The 20,188-nt window shown below is 40.2% G+C and overlaps 1 protein-coding gene across 4 annotated transcripts; it reads left to right on the top strand.

Moving 5' to 3' along the window:
- The first annotated feature begins 707 nt into the window (after positions 1-707).
- On the top strand, positions 708-20,187 carry nr1h4 (nuclear receptor subfamily 1, group H, member 4). Of its 4 annotated transcripts, none has more exons than XM_034085949.2 (10): positions 708-873; positions 1,573-1,731; positions 11,702-12,076; positions 14,321-14,461; positions 15,403-15,545; positions 15,659-15,757; positions 16,432-16,531; positions 16,666-16,812; positions 18,851-18,964; positions 19,044-20,187. In XM_034085949.2, exons 2-10 carry the CDS (start codon positions 1,635-1,637, stop codon positions 19,280-19,282), a joined length of 1,455 nt encoding a protein of 484 aa, XP_033941840.1. In that variant the 5' UTR covers positions 708-873; positions 1,573-1,634; the 3' UTR covers positions 19,283-20,187. The 4 variants fall into 4 exon arrangements, with proteins under 4 accessions (XP_033941840.1, XP_033941839.1, XP_033941843.1 ...); XM_034085948.2 differs by having other exon boundaries at positions 15,400-15,545; XM_034085952.1 differs by lacking the exons at positions 708-873; positions 1,573-1,731 and adding an exon at positions 2,676-2,885.
- Position 20,188: the final 1 nt, after the last annotated feature.

Raw genomic sequence — 20,188 nt, 5'->3', positions numbered from 1 at the left:
TTCCTGTGAGCTTGGGTAAATCTTAAGACTACACAAAGACAAAGGGCCCCATATGGACAGTGCCATTATATGACAATTGTTGTGCAGACTGGTATTGCAACTAGCAGTGACATGATACAATAACTTTGATTAGGTCAAGGACAGTCAGCAATGATTGATATAATTAATTTCTGTGCTTCTAAATAATAATATAAAACCTTTCGGCGAAGTGTTACTGTTTCAGTTGAAAAGAAGAGACATTGCTGCGATGCTCTGTTTATTTTTCAAAAAAAGTATTTGACTGATAGCAGCGCTTCTGCTCGCAGCTAAACACCAGTTGTTTGCTAATGAACTGATGTATGTTCCGTGTGTGTGTGTGTGTGTGTTGTGTGTGTGTGTGTGTGTGTGGTGTGTGTGGTGTGTGTGTGTTGTGTGTGTGTGTGTGGGGTGTGTGTGTGTGTGTGGGTGGGTGTGTGTGTGGTGTGTGTGTGTGTGTGTGATGTGTGGTGTGTGTGTGTGTGGTGTGTGGTGTGTGTGTTGTGTGTGTGTGTGTTGGTGTGTGTGTGTCCAGAAATCCCACATGCACACACACACACAGCCTCTTGTGTTAGTGAGATAAAGAGGGTTTTTTTGGGGGGGGGAGGTTGGTGGGTTGTGGGAGGGGCTGGGGGGTGACCATGGACAGGAATGACAGTTTAATTAATAACCACCGATGCATTTCTCCTGACCTCAACTGGTCACACAAATGCTCTCACTGGAGTCCAGACACAAGCAGCGTAATGTTCATTGAGCAAACATTGATTGAGCTGTAGCTCTCGGCGTGGAAATCAGAAACAAAGCTGAAAAAGAGGAACATTAGCAGGCAGAAAATCAACATCCAAGGACCAGTGCAAGGTAAGAAATGTGAAATGGAATCTGAACATATTTCAAGTTCACCGGTGAGCAGGTGATTTTTTGTAATGAGTCTGCGACGTGCCATTATGTGTGAGGTTGGCTGTTTTGTGGGGTTGTTAAGAGCTCTGGGGGTTTCTGATCACTGTGGGTTGGTCTTGGATCTCAGGGGAAATTACACTGAGTTAATTAAAAAAAAATCAGTGGCAGATGAAGTCCATGAAAGTAATGTTTCACATGTAGCGGCCTTGACACCAGAAAGGCCACGGATACGTTTAAAACACATGTCTGTTATTCAAAAGATACATTCAAGTTACAAATCAGCTTTTACCCTTTGGTTAAATGAGCCTCTATCTCAAAACTGAAGGCTTGCCTGTAATATTTTATTAATTTATTTTAGAAAGATAAAATACCAACAGATCTAGTTATAGTCTACATCATGTCAGAATGTGAAATAAAATGACTGCACTGACAGGATGCAGAAAGAAAAGACTGACTGGCTCTTAGGGGGTCCTTATTATGGGTTGACTTTCATCCCCCAACCCCATGTAGGCTACTGAACATCTCATCCCTGTGTGGGAGACAATACTTGTCAGCTGTGGTGATGTAGAGACTCCCAGGCTGATCCTGCAGACCCCATAAGAGTGTCAAGAAAATCGTCACCATGGATCACAAATCACACTATTTGTATGCTTGTTACAGAATAAACCAGAGGCTCTGTTCCGCAAAGTCCAAACTCTGCTGGTGCCCGACGACCATCGTGAATGAATGAGTGGGTGGGCCTCGACTTTAATGTGGTGGGACCGCTGCAAATCCCACCCAGCGATGAATTCTCCATCTCAGAGAGCTCCCACCTCTTTGGTAAGTCTATAAAGCAGGACACAGGTCACAGAAAGAATACAACCACTGTGTTGCTCCAACACCAGCATGCTAACATGCTCACAACAACAACAACAACAACAACAACAACAACAACAACAACAACAACAACAGATGGATGGTTCACACGTTTTTGTTAATTTTGGCCCAAAATACAACTGAAGTCGAGGGTAACTTCTTTGTTTTTGAAGGTATGTGCTCTTAAAAACCTTTTCGACAAATTGAGGATTTAACCCAAACATGACACAGATACGAAAAAAGTCTAGGGCATCTATAGGCATCTATAGGCTACCATCAAAAAGTGATCTGGTTCCATTGAAATCTAATATTTGTTCAGATTTCTCACTCAAGACCAAATCGGTGGATCAACTTATTGCATGTCGCCACCTCTCTCCCCCTTTATCACAAAAGCTGTTCTATCAATCAGAGCCCAAAACATTATTCTGACAAAACATTTAAAATAAATTATGATATATAAAAACGTTATATATCACCTGTGTTAAGCAGGAATATAAACATGCTAAATAGATAACAAATACTGTGGCTTGAAGCTGATCTTATCTGGACATTTATTATCAAATCAACTCATTGACTCCTTGTTATGATAGGCAGACTGTACAAGACTGGATAAGGAAAGATAATTAATTAAATCATCTACTGTCACTTTAAGTTGTATACAAACGCAATCTTGACTAACCTAACTGTAAAAAACACAGTAGAGACAAAAGGCGACCAGCATCACTCTGTCTTTTACGTTAAAATGATTATTAAATTCAAGCAACACCATAAAGTAGCAGTACGTCGGTACTACAACCACAATCTGGAAATTATTTCTGCTGCTTGTAGTGATGTAAAGAAATGTGACTGTGGTTAATGAGTAGCCGTAGTACCTTTGCTCCCCTTTAGATTTCTCAAGCAAGCGTCAAGGAGTTCAGTACTCGATCTGCTGTTCACGTATATAAAGGAAGGTTTCCCATCAAAAGAACTACACGAAAGATGGTTGTTGTTGTTAGTTAGAGGCAAAAGACGGCCTGGTTAACAAAACACAGCTGGACTGTTGGGATCGAGAGTAAAGTCTTGAATTTGGAGAGTTTTGTCGCACGAGATGGCCATGGTCCAGACCAAGTCTTCTAGAGGTCAGTGTTACTATACTTCACAGGTGCTGCATTAGTGTTGAGTGTGTCTGTTCACTTATATGGCAGATTGGATTGAGGGATTTTTCTTGTAGACTAAAATCACTTTACGGTGGAAAATTGTTAAAATTAAACACATCATCTGGAAATCTGTAATGATACAATAACACTTTAAATCTGCTAATTATTATTGTATCTGTTTCACAAGTGCCAACCTGTTCGTGGTTCAGGTTTGATGTCACTCTAAAAGACACTGTGTGCTCTGTGCAAGCAAGTTGTTAATCATTTATGAGTTTATAATATGTGTTGTGAGGGTTACCAACTACTGCTGAGCCAGTTCCTATTCCACTGTAACAAGCTTGTGCAGGGAAGCACAATAAAACTGTCTTGGAGTGTTTCCTTATCAAAGTAGGGTTTTTAATTATCTGAGGTATCAAACGCCCCCTCAGACTAATGCTTGAGTTTATAAAAATGAAAGTGACATGACATTGACCAAAATGGATTTCCTTCTGTGTGTTTGGCCATTGAGCTGCAGTCTTATTCAAGGAACTTGTCCATATTATTAAAGCTACACTAATGACCGATGTGTCGAATCACTACGTTAATGTGAATGTGACACCTCTTTGTATTGGTTTTCTGAACCACAACCTCACTGTATTGGTAGGCTACACTCTCTTTGCTCTAGTTGCAAATATTCCTTGATGCAGCATACCTAGCACTAAACGGCAGATAAAGTTAGCATCTAGCTGGTGAACGTATTGGAGCATACTCAGATCTTTCCCTCAGGTGTTGGTGGAGACCAACATCAGTTAAAAGAAAGTGAATATTTGACTTAGATTCATCAGATGGCCATAGATTTCAACCAACTCCTTTTTTAATACCCTGTCCGCTTTGCAATGCGAGTAAGCTAGCTTTGCTGCTCGAGGTTGGCCTCTAATGGCGCGTTTCCACTGCAGGCCTCGCTCGGCCTCGATCGGTTTGTTTAGGCCCGGCTCGCGTCTATCGTTATTCCAACCCAGTTTAGATTTAACCACGCCCACTTCCGCATAACGCAAGAACATAGCTCTACGCGATAGCGTCATATACTTCTTCTTCGGCAGTTATAGCGGTCGCGGTAAAGCAGGATGAGCAGGATATTGAATAGTTGTTTTTTGTCTTTCCAAAGGATTTGTTGACTGAAAGTAAACGATCCTGTAATCAAAGCCGTATCGAAGAGTCCTGAGATTGTATTACTGGTGTTTTATCATCTATAAATAGCCTGTGTGTATTCTCAAATGTCGTTTTCAGGACAAACAAAAGACGTTTTAAATATCTTATCAGCTGGTGAGCTGGTGTAAGTGCAGAATATTGAATATAACCTTGACTATTACTGTGTACTTCATTTATCTGACAGCATTATTTAATGATACTATTTTATATATATATTTATTTAATGATAATATTTTATATATACATTATTCATAGACACACACACTTATATGTACTACTCACACATGTATTTATTCATAAATATACACAGATGTATTCGTTCATTTATACACACAGCATTATTTAATGATACTGTTTTATATATATATATATATATATATACACACACATTTATTCATTTATAAACATATAAACACACACTTATATGTACTCACACATGTATTTATTCATGTATACACACAGATGTACAGATTCAGATTTTGCGGGTGTGCCGCAGATTCAGATTTCGCAGGTGTGCCGCGTGAGGCAGTGATGTAACCATAGGGATGTAACGCCAGGTTGATGCTGTGACGTAACCCCGCGTCGATGCTTGCGTAATGCGGAAGTGGGATCTAAACTGGGTTGGAATAACGATAGACGTGCCCGGTTCACTTTAAAGAGCCTGTGACACGGTTTTCCCCCATCATCCAAACCCATCAATTTGAGTACATATTGTCCCCTTGAAAACCGTTACTGAACTGATTTTGGATATTTGTACTTTGATAACCATTAATCTGCCTTCAATGTTGACAATTTTCTGGATCTTCTCGCGGATTCTTCAAGTCCCGCCAAATGATGGGTGACGTCATTGCGGGCACAGCGCTCCAGCTGCACCGTTCAGGATCCCAGCATCTGCATGTAAACCTTTATATATATACAGTCAGATGTAAACGCATGACGGCGCACACAGCAGCAAGCTCAGACAGCGATGACAGGTTAATGTTGAACGTGTCTGAGAGCTCATATGAGGCTGAAGGATCGGTTTATGTTGTATATTCTAAGTTTAGGAATGAGGTGCGTCAATAGGGGTGATCATATGGTCATGTAGCCAGTGGTGGAATGGGACTAAAAATCATCCCGGGACTCTCGACCGGCCCACTTCGGTACCGCTAGTAAATTGTCAACGGGGGGAGTGGGGGATGTCAGGGGCGGCGGGTGCTGTAGATAGTAAATGTAAATATGTAAATATTTATCCTGCATCCTGGTAAAATACAAATATAATGTATAATGTCTGTGTCTTTGACCTTAGCGCTGCTAGCCACCTGTGCCCTGTACTACGAAGCCAGTTCAACAGACCCTGGATATGTTTGAGTAACAACAAACTAACAACAACAAACTAACAAACGAGATCTCGCTAAGCGGTCCTACGACGCTGGTTATCAACTCGGTAAATCAAGCCAGGGTTTCTCTCTCCAGCTGAGAGCGTGTTCACGTCTAAGACACGAGTGAATCTGACTTTAATTACATTTGTCTCGAGTGTTTCGTCAACATAATGTGTTAAATAATACTTCTGCATACAGTCTGTGACACTGTGAGTGTTGCACGGCCAGATACGGCTCAGCTGACTCAGATAAGGAAATATATGATATATTATGATATTATATGATCGATGATCTGATTGATGATGTAATATGAATGATAAGTGCGACACGTCGGCGTCTTCTCTGCATACGGCAGTTTAAACTGTATTTCCTTTATCCTGTAATATGACTTGAGAGATTTAAACTCTGCACACTGAGTTGATCTCTTTTCTATAGACGCCGGAGGCGGGCAGCGGCAGGTAAAATAAGTTATTTAGCCTTCTCAAACCTGAGCCTCACTCGCCGCCTATGGGGGATGTGCAAGTTACTTATCCGACCGGCCCACTTCGGTACCGGCCCATCGGGATTCGTCCCGATGGCCAGTCCGCCACTGCACCCAGCCCCACGTAAACTGTCAACGGGGGGAGACTCGCTGCGGGGAAACGGTGGACCTAGTGTCCCGATCGGAGTGGGAATAATAATAATAATCCGTGCATTTTATCCATTAATTTCCCCAACATTGTGGTACAAAAAACACACGTTTAATCCATGTTGTTGGTGTACTACAACTACAAAAAGCATCGGTTTGTTTTCTCATCAGGAAATGCAGACCGGCTCAAACAAACGATCATTTAATGTATCCTATGTTCTCCGAATTGACATGAAAGCACTAATAAATGTAGTTTCATCCACTTGAGTTTACAACCACAAAAATAATCGATTTGTTTTTATATCACATCCGACGGGAGGAAATTCAGCAGCTCTCACTCCCGATTTTTAATCCAAATGTAATCATCATCTTCACCACGATCATTTATCTTTATGTCGCCGAATTGACATGAAAGCACTGACAAATATGAATATACTGTAGTCAACTTCATTAAAACGTTATTAACGTGCCTAATCTCAGTAATTCACCATTTCTACACATGACAACACACTTTGTCCGTGTTTGGCTCTCGAAGCATTCCCGCATTGACGCTGGGTTGCCAACTCTCACGCATCTGGCGTGTGTGTGACACACGCTTTCACTCTCAATCTCACGCTCTCACTCTGCCCAAACTATTCTCACGCCAAAACAAGCAATCACAGACAGCAGTTAGTACGATTGATTTCAGTAGTCACTTGTTTGGAAATACCGAAGACTAGAAACGGTTTTGAAAACTTTTGTCAGGTAGTGATCGTCTTCTCAATAGAACATCTTTGATAATGTCTTCTGGCCAATCAGAATCAAGATAACGGCGTGGTGTTGTTGCAGGAAGTCCCGACGGAGAATACTTTTGCTGTAGTACATCTCTATACATCGATACAACATTACGTGTTGATAGAAATCAACACGTAATGAAATAAGACCCCACGGTTTGATGATTGATAGGTGTGTGGGCTGTCTTTCATTTTGACACACAGAACAATGGGGGCTATCCACATCCACCCTTATCCACAATGTAACTTAATTCACAGCCCTCTTCTCTCTGTGGAGCAGCAGGTTCAGCTTTCAGAACAAAGTAACACAAAACTAAAATGGCATTCATTTTTTTTTAAATGTGTAGTAATAGATTTATTTATTTTTCTTCTCAAGAGAGTACCAGAATGTGTATTTTATGTTAGTATTTCAAAAAACTCTTTCACTTGTGGGGAGATTGCAGGATTGGCTCCAGGTCGCCCTTTTTATTTACTTCAAGACAAATGTGCCTTTTTATTTCATACAGTTCAATTCGGATTGAGACGGAAATAATCGAAACCTCACGCGTGGCGTTTCACTGTCAAGGGGAGCGATATAGCGTGTATGTAATTACATTGCAAATACTGATTTGAGCCCCACCACTGTATGGGTTAGCCCTACCGTAGATTACCCAACACAAATACTCTGGAGCCGCAACTGCCGACCCGTATTGCGCCATGCGCAGATCTAAAATCCAGTAGAAATTATAAAAAAGTAAAAGTCTGCTGCTTATTGTTCTACTAGGCCAAAATAGAGTCAAAGAGTATATGAGAGTGAGTGTGTTAATTAATATATTTGGCAGTTTGGAGTAAGTCTGTAGATTTGTTTGTGTCTGTGTGTTTCACGTATAGGCCTCTCACGATAATTAATTTTGTTGGATACATTTCCTGGAAATTATTGCGATAAACGATAATATTGTCGGCACCGTTGTATGACCATTTTAGACCACTGACATAAAGATAATATATAATAATAATTCAAGTACATCCTTTCAAACTGCTAGTCACATCCTCATGTAAATGGCAATTTATCGAGTTCATTTTTATTTATCAAACCATAAGTCAATTAATTGCTTATCACCACAGGCAGACAATAAAACAGTGGAAACAAACATGTGTTTGACTTTCATTAGTGAATGAAACGTTGTGCCCTTTATAGTCTGTGTCCAATATTGTGTATTTGTATAATATTGTATATATATCCTATATATATGCTAAGGTCCCGCTGCTGACACGATAGCAGTCATTTCGTGTGCATATGTAATTAAACCCATGATATAAAAATCTCACTCCAGCCAGGTACCCAAAGTTGGCAACCCTGATTGACGTCACTTCCGGCTTCCCCCAAAACTTCAAAATGAATCGAAGGAATTTCCCCGCGATGTTCGAAATTATTGATATTTAACGGAACGGTATCGCTTTTTCTTTTTTAAACTGACGGTTCGAGATTACTAGTAGCCCAATATTTCATTGCACAACAGTTGTTGGGATGCTGTCACAGGCTCTTTAATGCTGCGCTTCCATTACAGTTTAGGAACGAGGGTAGTTACTATAGTAACGCAGTGTAGGCGGAGCCGTGACGTAACGTTAGCTTAGCCAAGCTCCATGTAGAAAACACGCAGTTTAAAAGGGTTTTTCGCCTGCCGTCTGTCTGCAGACTTGTCAAAGCATTAATTCATGGTTTTTACTAACCGGTATCAGTATGTTGTTACTTCGGCATCATTTTGAAACGTGTATTACAATTAAATCACGGTCAAATATGTTCATCTTGTTGTAGTTGTAGCCCCCTTGACTGCGGTCAACTCAGCCGTCTCTCGCATTTGCTTGGTCAAATGAGCAGCGCTTCATTTTTGAGTGCGCGATTAATAGCGTATTTACGGTAATCGCCGAGAAGTGGCGCTGACGGTAATACAAGTGCTTATGCTATATTTGATCAATCAATCAATGATATTTGATGAGGGATAAAATGATTTTTAGCCATAAGTTCTTAATAAAATTGGTACTGTTGGACTCAGTACATGTTGGACTACTACCACAAATACAATCAAGTACTTTTACTGTGTACTATTTGAGTAATACTCTGTCAAACTCCCCTCCAGAGTACAATAATGCATGTTTTCTGCCCTTTTTGATGAGAGATACAATCATTTTTTTGCAATGAGTTCTTAATAAAATCGGTTATGCTGAATTCTGTACTACTTGGACTACTACCACGAGTACAATCAAGCACTTTTACTGTGTACTTTGTGAGTAATACTTGTTTAAACTCCTGTCCTGAGTACACAAAAGAATGTATTCTGCTATGTTTGATGAGAGATAAAATAATTTCTTGCAATAAGTTATTAGTGAAATTGGTACTGTTGGATTCAGTACTACTTGGACTACTGCCAAAAGTACAATCAAGTACTTTTACTGTGTACGTGTTGAGTAATCCTTTGTCAAACTCCACCCCTGAGTACAATAATGCATGTTTTCTGCCATCTTTGATGAGAGATAAAATGATTTTGTGCAATAAGTTCTTAATGAAATTGGTACTGTTGGATTCAGTACTACTTGGACTAGTAGCACAAGTACAATCAAGCACTTTTACTGTGTACTTTTTGAGTAATACTCGTTTAAACTCCTGTCCTGAGTACAATAATGCATGTTTTCTGCCATCTTTGATGAGCGATAAAATAATTTTGTGCTATAAGTTCTTAATGAAATTGGTACTGTTGGATTCAGTACTACTTGGACTACTACCAAAAGTACAATCAAGTACTTTTACTGTGTACTTTTTGAGTAATCCTTTGTCAAACTCCCCTCCAGAGTACACTAATGCATGTTTTCTGCCATCTTTGATGAGAGATAAAATGATTTCGTGCAATAAGTTCTTAATGAAATTGGTACTGTTGGATTCAGTACTACTTGGACTACTACCAAAAGTACAATCAAGTACTTTTACTGTGTACTTTTTGAGTAATCCCCTGTCAAACTCCCCTCCAAAGATGGCAGAAAACATGCATTATTGTACTCAGGACAGGAGTTTAAACGAGTATTACTCAAAAAGTACACAGTAAAAGTACTTGATTGTACTTTTGGTAGTAGTCCAAGTAGTACTGAATCCAACAGTACCAACTTCATTAAGAACTTATTGCACGAAATCATTTTATCTCTCATCAAAGATGGCAGAAAACATGCATTATTGTACTCTGGAGGGGAGTTTGACAAAGGATTACTCAAAAAGTACACAGTAAAAGTACTTGATTGTACTTTTGGTAGTAGTCCAAGTAGTACTGAATCCAACAGTACCAATTTCATTAAGAACTTATTGCACAAAATCATTTTATCGCTCATCAAAGATGGCTGAAAACATGCATTATTGTACTCAGGACAGGAGTTTAAACGAGTATTACTCAAAAAGTACACAGTAAAAGTACTTGATTGTACTTGTGCTAATAGTCCAAGTAGTACTGAATCCAACAGTACCAATTACCTTAAGAACTTATAGCACAAAATCATTTTATCTCAAATCAAAGATGGCAGAAAACATGCATTATTGTACTCTGGAGGGGAGTTTGACAGGGGATTACTCAAAAGTACACAGTAAAAGTACTTGATTGTACTTGTGGTAGTAGTCTAACAAGTACTGAGTCCAACAGTATCACTTTTATTAAGGATGTATCGCTAAAAATCATTTTATCTCATCAAATATAGCAGAAGTTGCATGATTTTGTTCTCAGGAGGGGAATTTGAGAGTATTACCCAGAAAAAAGACAGTAAAAGTACTTCATTTTATTGTACTGAGTCAAACAGTGTTAGTTTTTTTAAGAACTCATGGTAAAAATAATTTGTATCGCATGAAGCAGAAAAAACATGCATTATTTTACTCTTGCGTTAGTGCCGCTTCTCAGCGATTACCGTAAAGGCGCTATAAATCGCGCATTCAAAAATGAAGAACTGCTCATTTGACCAAGCAAATTTGAGAGACGGCTGAGTTGACCGCAGTCCCCCACGTCAGCGATTCTCTCTCTAGTTTAGCATACTCAGCCCGACTCAGCCTGGTTGTTCCTGGCCCTAGAACCACGATGTTATGGGGCCAGAAAAACTGTGAATTAGGACCCGCTAGCCGGTACAAGCCAAGTGGAAACGCAACCAAAAACGGGCCCCGCATGGCTCGGCACGCTTAAAGCGATCTACCCGCTGCAGTGGAAACGCGCCATAACTGTGGCCAAGGTAGCCTACGGTTAAATCGCAATCCATGTTTTTATATTACGCCATTGGTTCAAAAGAGTCTTAATTTGTTAATAGCGAGTGCTCAAGCAGCAGAAAACAGACAGAAAGAGAGATGTTTTAATTAATCATTATTTAATTGATAGATCAGTTGTAGGGAACTCTTTCCGATTTTGAATCTCTTTGAAATAATGTTGTCCTAATCTTGGGATTTAGAAAAAACGTGTCAATGTTCCAGATGAACTACCCTTTCTATTTTAATCGCTTTCTAACATTTAAGATTATTCAATGTTAGGCTAAATGATTAGGTTATGTCAACTTCAAAAAGTATGAAAGTTCATTCTTGACCTTGAAATCGGGAGTGTTATCTTATCTCAAGGTCCATTTACAAGCTTTTTCAAGGCTGTATCATTGTCAGCAAATTGTGTTTGCTCTGCTGACATTGAGAATTCATTATTTGATTCCCTTTTCATGTTTTTGATGGCAAAAAATATATCTCCATTTGATAATGAAGGCCACAATAAACAGGTCAAATCTAAGACAAAAGCAAGAAGTGGACGTTGAGTGTGTTCTTGCCGTTTTTTGTTGGTTTTTATAATCCTTCTCCTTTACTCTTAGATATTCTGGCAGATCAAGGAAGTCCTTTCCTGCAGGACCCTGACATCTTACCCTTCACCTATCCCAGCACGCAGTATCCCTCCATGGAGCCGACTATGTCTTTCACACCATACTACTCCAGTCAGAACTTCTACCCTCAGTACAACGGAGAGGAGTGGTACTCGCACACAGGGATATATGAACTAAGGAAAGGACCCATGGAGGTCGGCTATGATGCTGAGATGGAGGAGGTGACGGCTGTATTGCCTGCCGTGTGCAAGAGGACACGACACATGTCACAGGCGGGAAGGGTCAAAGGGGAGGAACTGTGTGTGGTGTGTGGTGACAAGGCCTCTGGATACCACTATAACGCTCTAACATGTGAGGGATGTAAAGGTGAGAGAAGCTGTGCCCCCCTCTGTTGTAGCAGATTTTCCTGGAAAATTACACATTGCGAATCCATTTAAGATAAAGATTTATATATGAATACAACAGAAAGATAGATAAAGAGATAGCTAGATGGAAGAAAACATTCTTCATGTAGAGGTTATCCACTTGGTGACCGTGGAGTCGTGGCCTTTAGCTGCTCCTCCCGGTGTATTGTGACGCTGCAAATTTGCCGTGATTCCAGCCGAACCCCCAGTGAATGGATATGAGTGTAATTGCACACTGAAAGTTTGGACAATGCCAGGAGTGCAGCAGCTGGTCTGTCCTGCCATTTGACTGAGAAGAGACTCAGGTCTACCCGATGCTGCTGCCAGATTGGGTTCCCTCTCAGCTTTCTGCTGCACAATGCAGGAGCAACCTGAGCTCCGTTACGCTAATGCATGCTATTCTGCTAAATGTTCTGTGTCAGAATGTCTAATAACTGTTCCAAAGTTATCGTGTGTGTGTGTGTGTGTGTGTGTGTGTGTGTGTGTGTGTGTGTGTGTGTGTGTGTGTGTGTGTGTGTGTGTGTGTGTGTGTGTGTGTGTGTGTGTGTGTGTGTGTGTGTGTGTGTGTGTGTGTGTGTGTGTGTGTGTGTGTGTGTGTGTGTGTGTGTGTGTGTGTGTGTGTGTGTGTGTGTGTGTGTGTCTGGGGCGTTGCCAGCTGGGTTCACCGCATTCTCTCCATGACATTATTAGAACAGTGTGTAAGAATGTAATTAATATTGCCTCATTACGGATCTTTTTGGTTATAGCAGCTGAAATATGCATGAAATAAAGCATGAATTACATTGCTGACAGTGGTAGGCGAAGATCACGTTCATACGTCTAAAAGTAGAAACCACAAAGGTATTATTTCAGATCTGCTGTAAGCTGGTTGGCTAACATAGCTAACCTAGTCATTTCAGATATACTGACGACTGAAACACTTACAATTATGAAACCCACTCTGCGACAGTGATTGTTGGCCAACATTGCGATTCGCAAATGTAAACAATCGCTCCGGTCCCAGCTGTGTGCTTCACCTTCCAGAGTTTTTGAGTGAATTGTTTTCTAACACGACCCTTTTATTTATATTAAGTCTTAAAGTTGTTGCATAAACTAGGGCGTGGTCACGTTGATGGACATGTACATGCCTCACTGTCAGCTAACAGCAACTTGTCCACTCTGCTAGGCTACAACGTTAGTTAGTCATAGTACTGTACTTGACCCTTTAGCTTTAGCCGTGTTCGTGGTGATTGTGCCTTTTAGGGAATATTGTTACAAATACCAGACAATTAAAATGTCGTGCTGTGCGCTTGAATGTACTAACAGAACTTCCAAGAAGTCTAAAATGATAATATTATACATGTTAACCCCGTTCGCAGGTGTTTGTGTGCTTGGTAGCTTAGCTTGTTATGTAGCTTATTAGCCAGCTAAGGACGTAACCCTTTATACATGTGTATATACAGTTTAGTTTATGATTCAGCCTTGGGTAAGACTTTTATAGTCTATGGCAATGACGCCCATAATGCTAAACGGGAGCAAATGTTAATAGGGGACCCAATTATCCCAGTGGTGGCCGCCGGAGCTAACGGAGCCGCAGTGGGCTAGCTCCAGCCGGCGTCCCGGAGCTAGCCCACTGCGGCTCTGTTAGGTCCGGGCGGTGGAGTCAGTCTTTTCTTAACGTGTGAATGACAAGCATTAAGAATAACAAAATATAGCTAATTCTCTTGCAGATTGTCTCATTTGATTATGAATATAACATTTATATAGGGGAACTACACTGTTAGCAGTAACTTGGTATGCATGTATTTCATGTTAGCTTAGCTTCTTAGCCTGAGCTAGCTCTGTTTACTTCCAGTTCGGAGGCAGCAGGTCCCGCCTCGGCTCCGCCTCTTTGCCCTTTTGGAGCAGGCGGGATTAGACTCTGATGTCACAGTCGAGCCGTTAGTGGCCGACTCCGCCTACCAAGGGCTTCTCTGCAACTCTGCAGAATCCTATGGGTGACGTCACGGACACTACGTCCATTTATATATACAGTCTATGGTTTGCACCTGTCCGCCACCGTATATTTGCAAGACAAATGCAAGGTCACTAGTAAACATAGTTGGCATCAAATGTAGTTACACAAATGTGTAAAAAGTACAGTTTAAAATGTTTGGAGCAAAGGTAAAAAGTATGGAAAATATTAGGGACATATGTGATAATTCCTGCTTTTGTCAAACATGTTCAGGTTTCTTCAGACGAAGCATAACCAAGAATGCTGTGTACAAATGCAAGAGTGGCGGGAACTGTGAGATGGACATGTACATGCGCAGGAAATGCCAAGAGTGCCGGCTAAGAAAGTGCAAAGAGATGGGCATGCTGGCTGAATGTGAGTATCGCTGATCATTAAGACACTTCATTTACAGGAGGATAGGATGCCACTTAGCACACAATAGAAAGGTCCAGCTTTTGTTGCTGTTACAGGAAAAATAGTTAAACAGAAACCTTAAGATCCATTTGGAGAAATGTAAAGTGGATCCTGTTGTTACAAAGTATTTGCTGTGGCATTTTGCATCTTGAAACCTTTTGGGGGAATGTAGTCTCCTCTATTTTCAGAAGCTGAGCATACCTAACATGTAGACAGAAATTGTAGATGTGAATGTATACTTTCAAAATCTTTGTAAGATGATTAGTTATTGTGTTGAAAAAGAGCTGGGGGGTCAAAAAGAGCAGGTAGATAGACAAGACTCCTGTTGCTCATAAATAGTGCACGTTGTGATTAATACTGCAAGGCGGCAGGCATTAATGATTTGCTGGAGCAATAAGAGCTCAACGCACTTCTAAGACTTTTTTGGTCATAGTGTAAATGACAGATGCTAATTTACTGGAGGGATTTGTGTCACTTCTCACGTTTCAAGTATTATTTAAAGAGGAAAATCATTTATGGTTGAACTTGTAGGACCAATAGTTACATTTGTTCATTAGAATTAGAGCAAGTTGTCATGATAAAGGATAGTTAAGTACAAATATATATTTTCCCTTTGGTGGTTACATTATAATTCAGAAATAGTATGGTGAAGAACAATAAATCATAAGGAACAAAAAGGAAATCACGCAAATGATTTAAAAGTAATATGACTTTTGGATCAATAACATACTTGGGTTATACATTGTGATATTAAGATTAATAAAATGACTCACTTCACTTCACCATGCAGTTTTGGTACTGATGCTTATTGGACATCATGATATAAGAAAATGAACATTTACAAATGCTGAGAGCTGTGAGGTATTTAACACACATAGTGAAGCCTTCATCAACGCTAGCAGGTCTACTGACGGAGATCCAGTGTAAGTCTAAAAGGCTGCGAAAAAACACTAAGACCTCCCCGGGACAGTCAACCGGAGACGAGACAGAAGCAGCGGACAACACAGACAACAAACAGGTCACCTCAACCACCAAACTGTCCAAGGTAAACACACCGGCTGCCATGTTGGGAAAAAGCTCAGTTTTCTAACATCATTAAGTCTGTTGTTAAATACAAAACAATTTTCACCACAATGATTTCTTCTGTTTTCTGTTCAGGAGAAAGTCGAAATCACCAAAGAGCAGCGGGCACTTATCAAAGCCATCTTAGATGCTTACAACCGACATCAAATTCCTCAAGATGTGACCAAAAAACTGGTATATTAGCCTGTATATCAATTCAAATGTCATTAATTACTTGAATATGTGACATTAAAGCAGACATATTATGGTCATTTTCAATACCATATTTAGCACCTGTCTCTTTAAGCCCACTTCATGAAAATGTATCCTATTTGATTAGCTTTGCAATAAAAAAGCTTTGGGTGGAGATACTCAGGTGGGGAGGCGAAATACTTTAATGCATGTAACATAGCGGCTGGCTGGCTGGCTGGCTGGCTGGCTGGCTGGCTGGCTGGCTGGCTGGCTGAAACTACCCATAAACTGACTGGCTTCTTATATTTTCCACTATTGTGGGTTGAGAATAGGCTTTTAGATACTCAATGTTTGTGCAACAACACTGAAAAAGTTAGTCTGCCATAAAATGTCCCCTTCAAAAGATTTAATAGATGCATTTGTAAAAATTGGCTACAGAGTGCAGCTTATTTGCACAAAGCCATTACAGAAACACGCCACTCTCTGACCATTTGTCTGACATGTATCTACATTTCAGACACTGAAGTTAACATGATGACATGCTTAGCCCTCTGATGACACAATAAGTACTACACTTAGTTGTTGTAACCTACTGCTGGTGGAGTTAAAGCTACATTGGTTTGTTATCTCTTTGTTGATCTTGTTCAGTGCTGTTTACTCCTGTTGTTTCCCCACAGCTGCAAGAACAGTACAGTGCAGAGGAAAACTTCCTCCTGTTGACAGAGGTGGCAACAAGTCAAGTTCAAGTACTGGTGGAGTTTACAAAAAATATTCCAGGTATTGTTTCCACATTGAGAATATTATAAAAAATAGTCAATGTATAATATTATGACCATGGGTCTACCATAATATCAGAACAAGTAGAAAAACACTAATGCTGGATGTAATGAGTGGTTTGATGCCTCTGGCAGGCTTTCTCTCTCTGGATCGTGAGGATCAGATCGCTCTGCTGAAGGGCTCGGCTGTGGAGGCCATGTTCCTTCGCTCAGCTCAGGTTCTCAGCAAAAAGATGCCCATCGGATACACAGAGGTTTTAGAGGAGAGAATACGCAAGAGTGGTGAGTCAACAAAATGTATACAGAAAATGTAACCCACAACATTTTTCAAAAGTCAGTTGGTGTAACCACACTAATCCTTGTTTTCTAGTAGAAACCATGGTCTTTATCGTAGAAAATATTCAAAATAGTTTTAGAGCTAGAATATCTTTACCATTTATTTATGACCTTCAAGAGTCTTCAGGCCTTTTATTTGCACATGCAGCATCATTTGTAGTTCCACCAGCAGCCAAGCAGCCAGGTCTAGTCAAATCCTTGTTGAATAATTGATCCGCCTGATCTGTGTGATGCAGCTTGGAGATGTGTGCTGACCTGTTGATCTCTAGCTGGGTGCAGGCTACACATGCACACACAACCTGCCTGGGTACAGTTTCACTCAGTTCAGGTATGTGTGCGGGCATGCTGACAGGTAAAGGACGGCAGTCGAAGAAAACCAAGCTCTTCTGTGGCACTGGATTTCATTTATTTAATATCAAATAGTTTACCAGCGTGGTGGTTTTAGGAAGTCATTTATATGTATGCGAGGTGTCACCATGTCATCCAGGTTGGACAGTTAGACAGACAGTGATGGTGGGAGTGTGTGTGAGTCACTGGGTCCCTCAGCGCAGCTCTGCTGTGAATGCTGGGGATAAGAGACATTTACACTAAAGGACAGTCTGGGAGAATAAGGAAGCAAAGCTGTCTGAAGAGACTATTGTTCCTTATCAAAACATCAAGAGGGCTATTGTCCACTTCTCTCCCTCGGAGACTCACTGGCATTTCTGAATGCTTGATGATGTGATGAGTAGGAACTGTTGCCAGCGTGCACAAGCAAAGTGAAAGCACACATTTGAAATGATATAGAGAGCAGTTTGTAATTTTCATCTGCATTTATTATTGAATCAGTTATCCAAAGAAGAAGAAAAACAAAGAAATGTGTATTATGTATGCTTAAGGTCTCCGCAAAATGTTTCCCTGATTAGAAATGAATAAGGTGGATCTTCTTTCTACTGCATTAACAGCTGTGTTTGATTTGCACAAAGGACCAGGTTATTCATTTGCAATTGAAAGTACTTTTATCATTCCAAAGTTGCCTCTTTTCCCTCTCTTTGCTTAGTCAAACTGTTAATTTGGATGCAATTCAGATTCATACGTATATATCGCTCAGTCAGTAAGTATATTCCTTAATGTAGGCGAGAAAATAACCCTCCCCAACATTTATGTTACTTTTTTCTATTTTCCTTGTGATCATAAAGATAACCATTAATACAGATGAGGGAGGGCTGTTGATTAAATGTCCTGGTTCAAAGTGCAGACTGTTATGTAAGACAAGCCTTTTCAACTGTTCTCGCACTACTTCTTGTTTATTCATCCTACCAGATATATAAAACAGTTGAATGTTTGTTTTCCTGCACCGACTTTGGCACCATCGTTCATCAGATTTGTTCATCACATGAGCAATGTACAATCTAACATCATCTGCATTCAGTTATGAATTACTTATTTTTCGAGGATTACAAATCTGGGAAAGTCAATGTCAAACATCCAAGTTTACATTTTGCTGTCAAAAAGATTTCTGGTCAATATGAATACAAAGATGCTACAGCAGTTTTAAAATTGTTTTTTTAAAGGGCCTATATGTTGATAACCACAACAATTCCACAAAATGGTTCCTTTAGTTTTTCCATTGTGTGTGTTGTAACCACTTATCTTTGATCCAGGCTATTGCCATGTTAGTGTATATGTGTTGAGTAGGACTTAAAATGGTTTGGCTCTATGAAACCTAATGTACTTATATGATTCTGTTGTCTTCAAGTTTGTATCTTCTTGGTCAAATGCACTTATTGTAAGTTGCTTTAGACAAAAGCGTCAGCTAAATTAAATGTAATGCAATGTAATGTAATGTGTGGAAGCTACAGTAAGTTATTAAACAACATTGTGTTATTGTTAATTCAGGGTTTGTGTTCGACCTTGACATATCTTGGAGGTTTTACAAGGACCTTGATTTTATGTCCATTCACCATACATGTTTTTTGATTAGTCAATGCATTTCTTTCTGCAGGTATGTCAGAAGAATTCATGACACCCATGTTCAACTTTTACAAAAGCATCGGAGAACTCCACATGACACAGGAAGAACAGGCTCTCCTCACCACGATAACCATCCTGACACCAGGTAAGCCAGTATCCACCACTTTGAATTTCATTTCCTACAGTGTGTGATATTCTGAGAGGCTAATCCTCATCCTCTCCAGACCGGCCTTACGTGAAGAGCCATGAGGCGGTGGAGAGACTCCAGGAGACCATGCTGGACGTGCTGAGGAAGCTGTGTGTCCTGCAGCACCCTCAGGAGCCGCAGTACTTTGCCCGCCTGCTGGGCCGCCTGACGGAGCTGAGAACACTACACCACTACCACGTAGAGATGCTCACCTCCTGGAAGACCAACGACCACAAGTTTACGCCGCTGCTCTGTGAGATCTGGGACGTGCAGTGACAAACCAGGAGAGGTGGAGAAGCCTGCAGAGGAATGATAACATGAACATTTCAATTTTCAAGACAAATACAGGGTACAAATACAGCGCATATTTATTGCGGATGATATAAGGATTTTGAATTAAATCCCTGCACCACCTGTTGATGGCTTTCGTCATGAATTGGTGAATGGTTTTCTTTATTCTGCTCATGGATTGTTTATGGCCTGAAACATCTTCATGTATTTTCACTGTGATTCAGCAAACTCTGACTTGCCTGTTTGTTGAGATGTTTTCAGTGCAAAGAGGAACATGTTAAAAGGTTGTGTATAACAAAACATGTTAAATCCGACTAGTACAAACACTGAAACTTATTCAGAGCAACGATGGTGCTCATAAGGAGTGCTAACTTTAGAATATATTAGCTTGTTTTATATTTGTGAAACTCATAGTACTTGCCAAATCTACTTGCTGTAAATACGACATGCCAAAGTTGTATGTTCTGCCTCAATAAATAACAATATTAACAGGAAAAAGGTTTACTTTAGAACATTCTTCAGACCTGTTATTTCACTATTAAGGGGTACATGTACAGACATAACAGTTGGTACATCTGAACATTTTGTATTCTTGTCCCCCCTTACTCTATTTAACTTAATCTAATTTAACTGAGCTAAATCATGCTCAAACTCCTCAAATAATATGGGCAGAATGTTACACCATCAATAGCTAACCCTAGACTGATGAAGGTCCCATATATTACCTGCAACAGCTAACAAGAAATGACTTATTATGCCAACATTTCAGTGCTTTTAAGAGCTGATATTTCATTTCAGTTGGGTATCAGTAATGCACCTCAAATGCAGGAGCATAACTGTGTTTTTGCACAGATAATTCCTTTTTGATAATTAAAAGATATTTACGATTTG

Source organism: Pseudochaenichthys georgianus, chromosome 6, assembly GCF_902827115.2.
Source record: "Pseudochaenichthys georgianus chromosome 6, fPseGeo1.2, whole genome shotgun sequence".
NCBI classification, from domain to species: domain Eukaryota; kingdom Metazoa; phylum Chordata; class Actinopteri; order Perciformes; family Channichthyidae; genus Pseudochaenichthys; species Pseudochaenichthys georgianus.
Note: the sequence above shows the minus strand (reverse complement) of the source record. Positions and strands in the feature narration are given on the sequence as shown.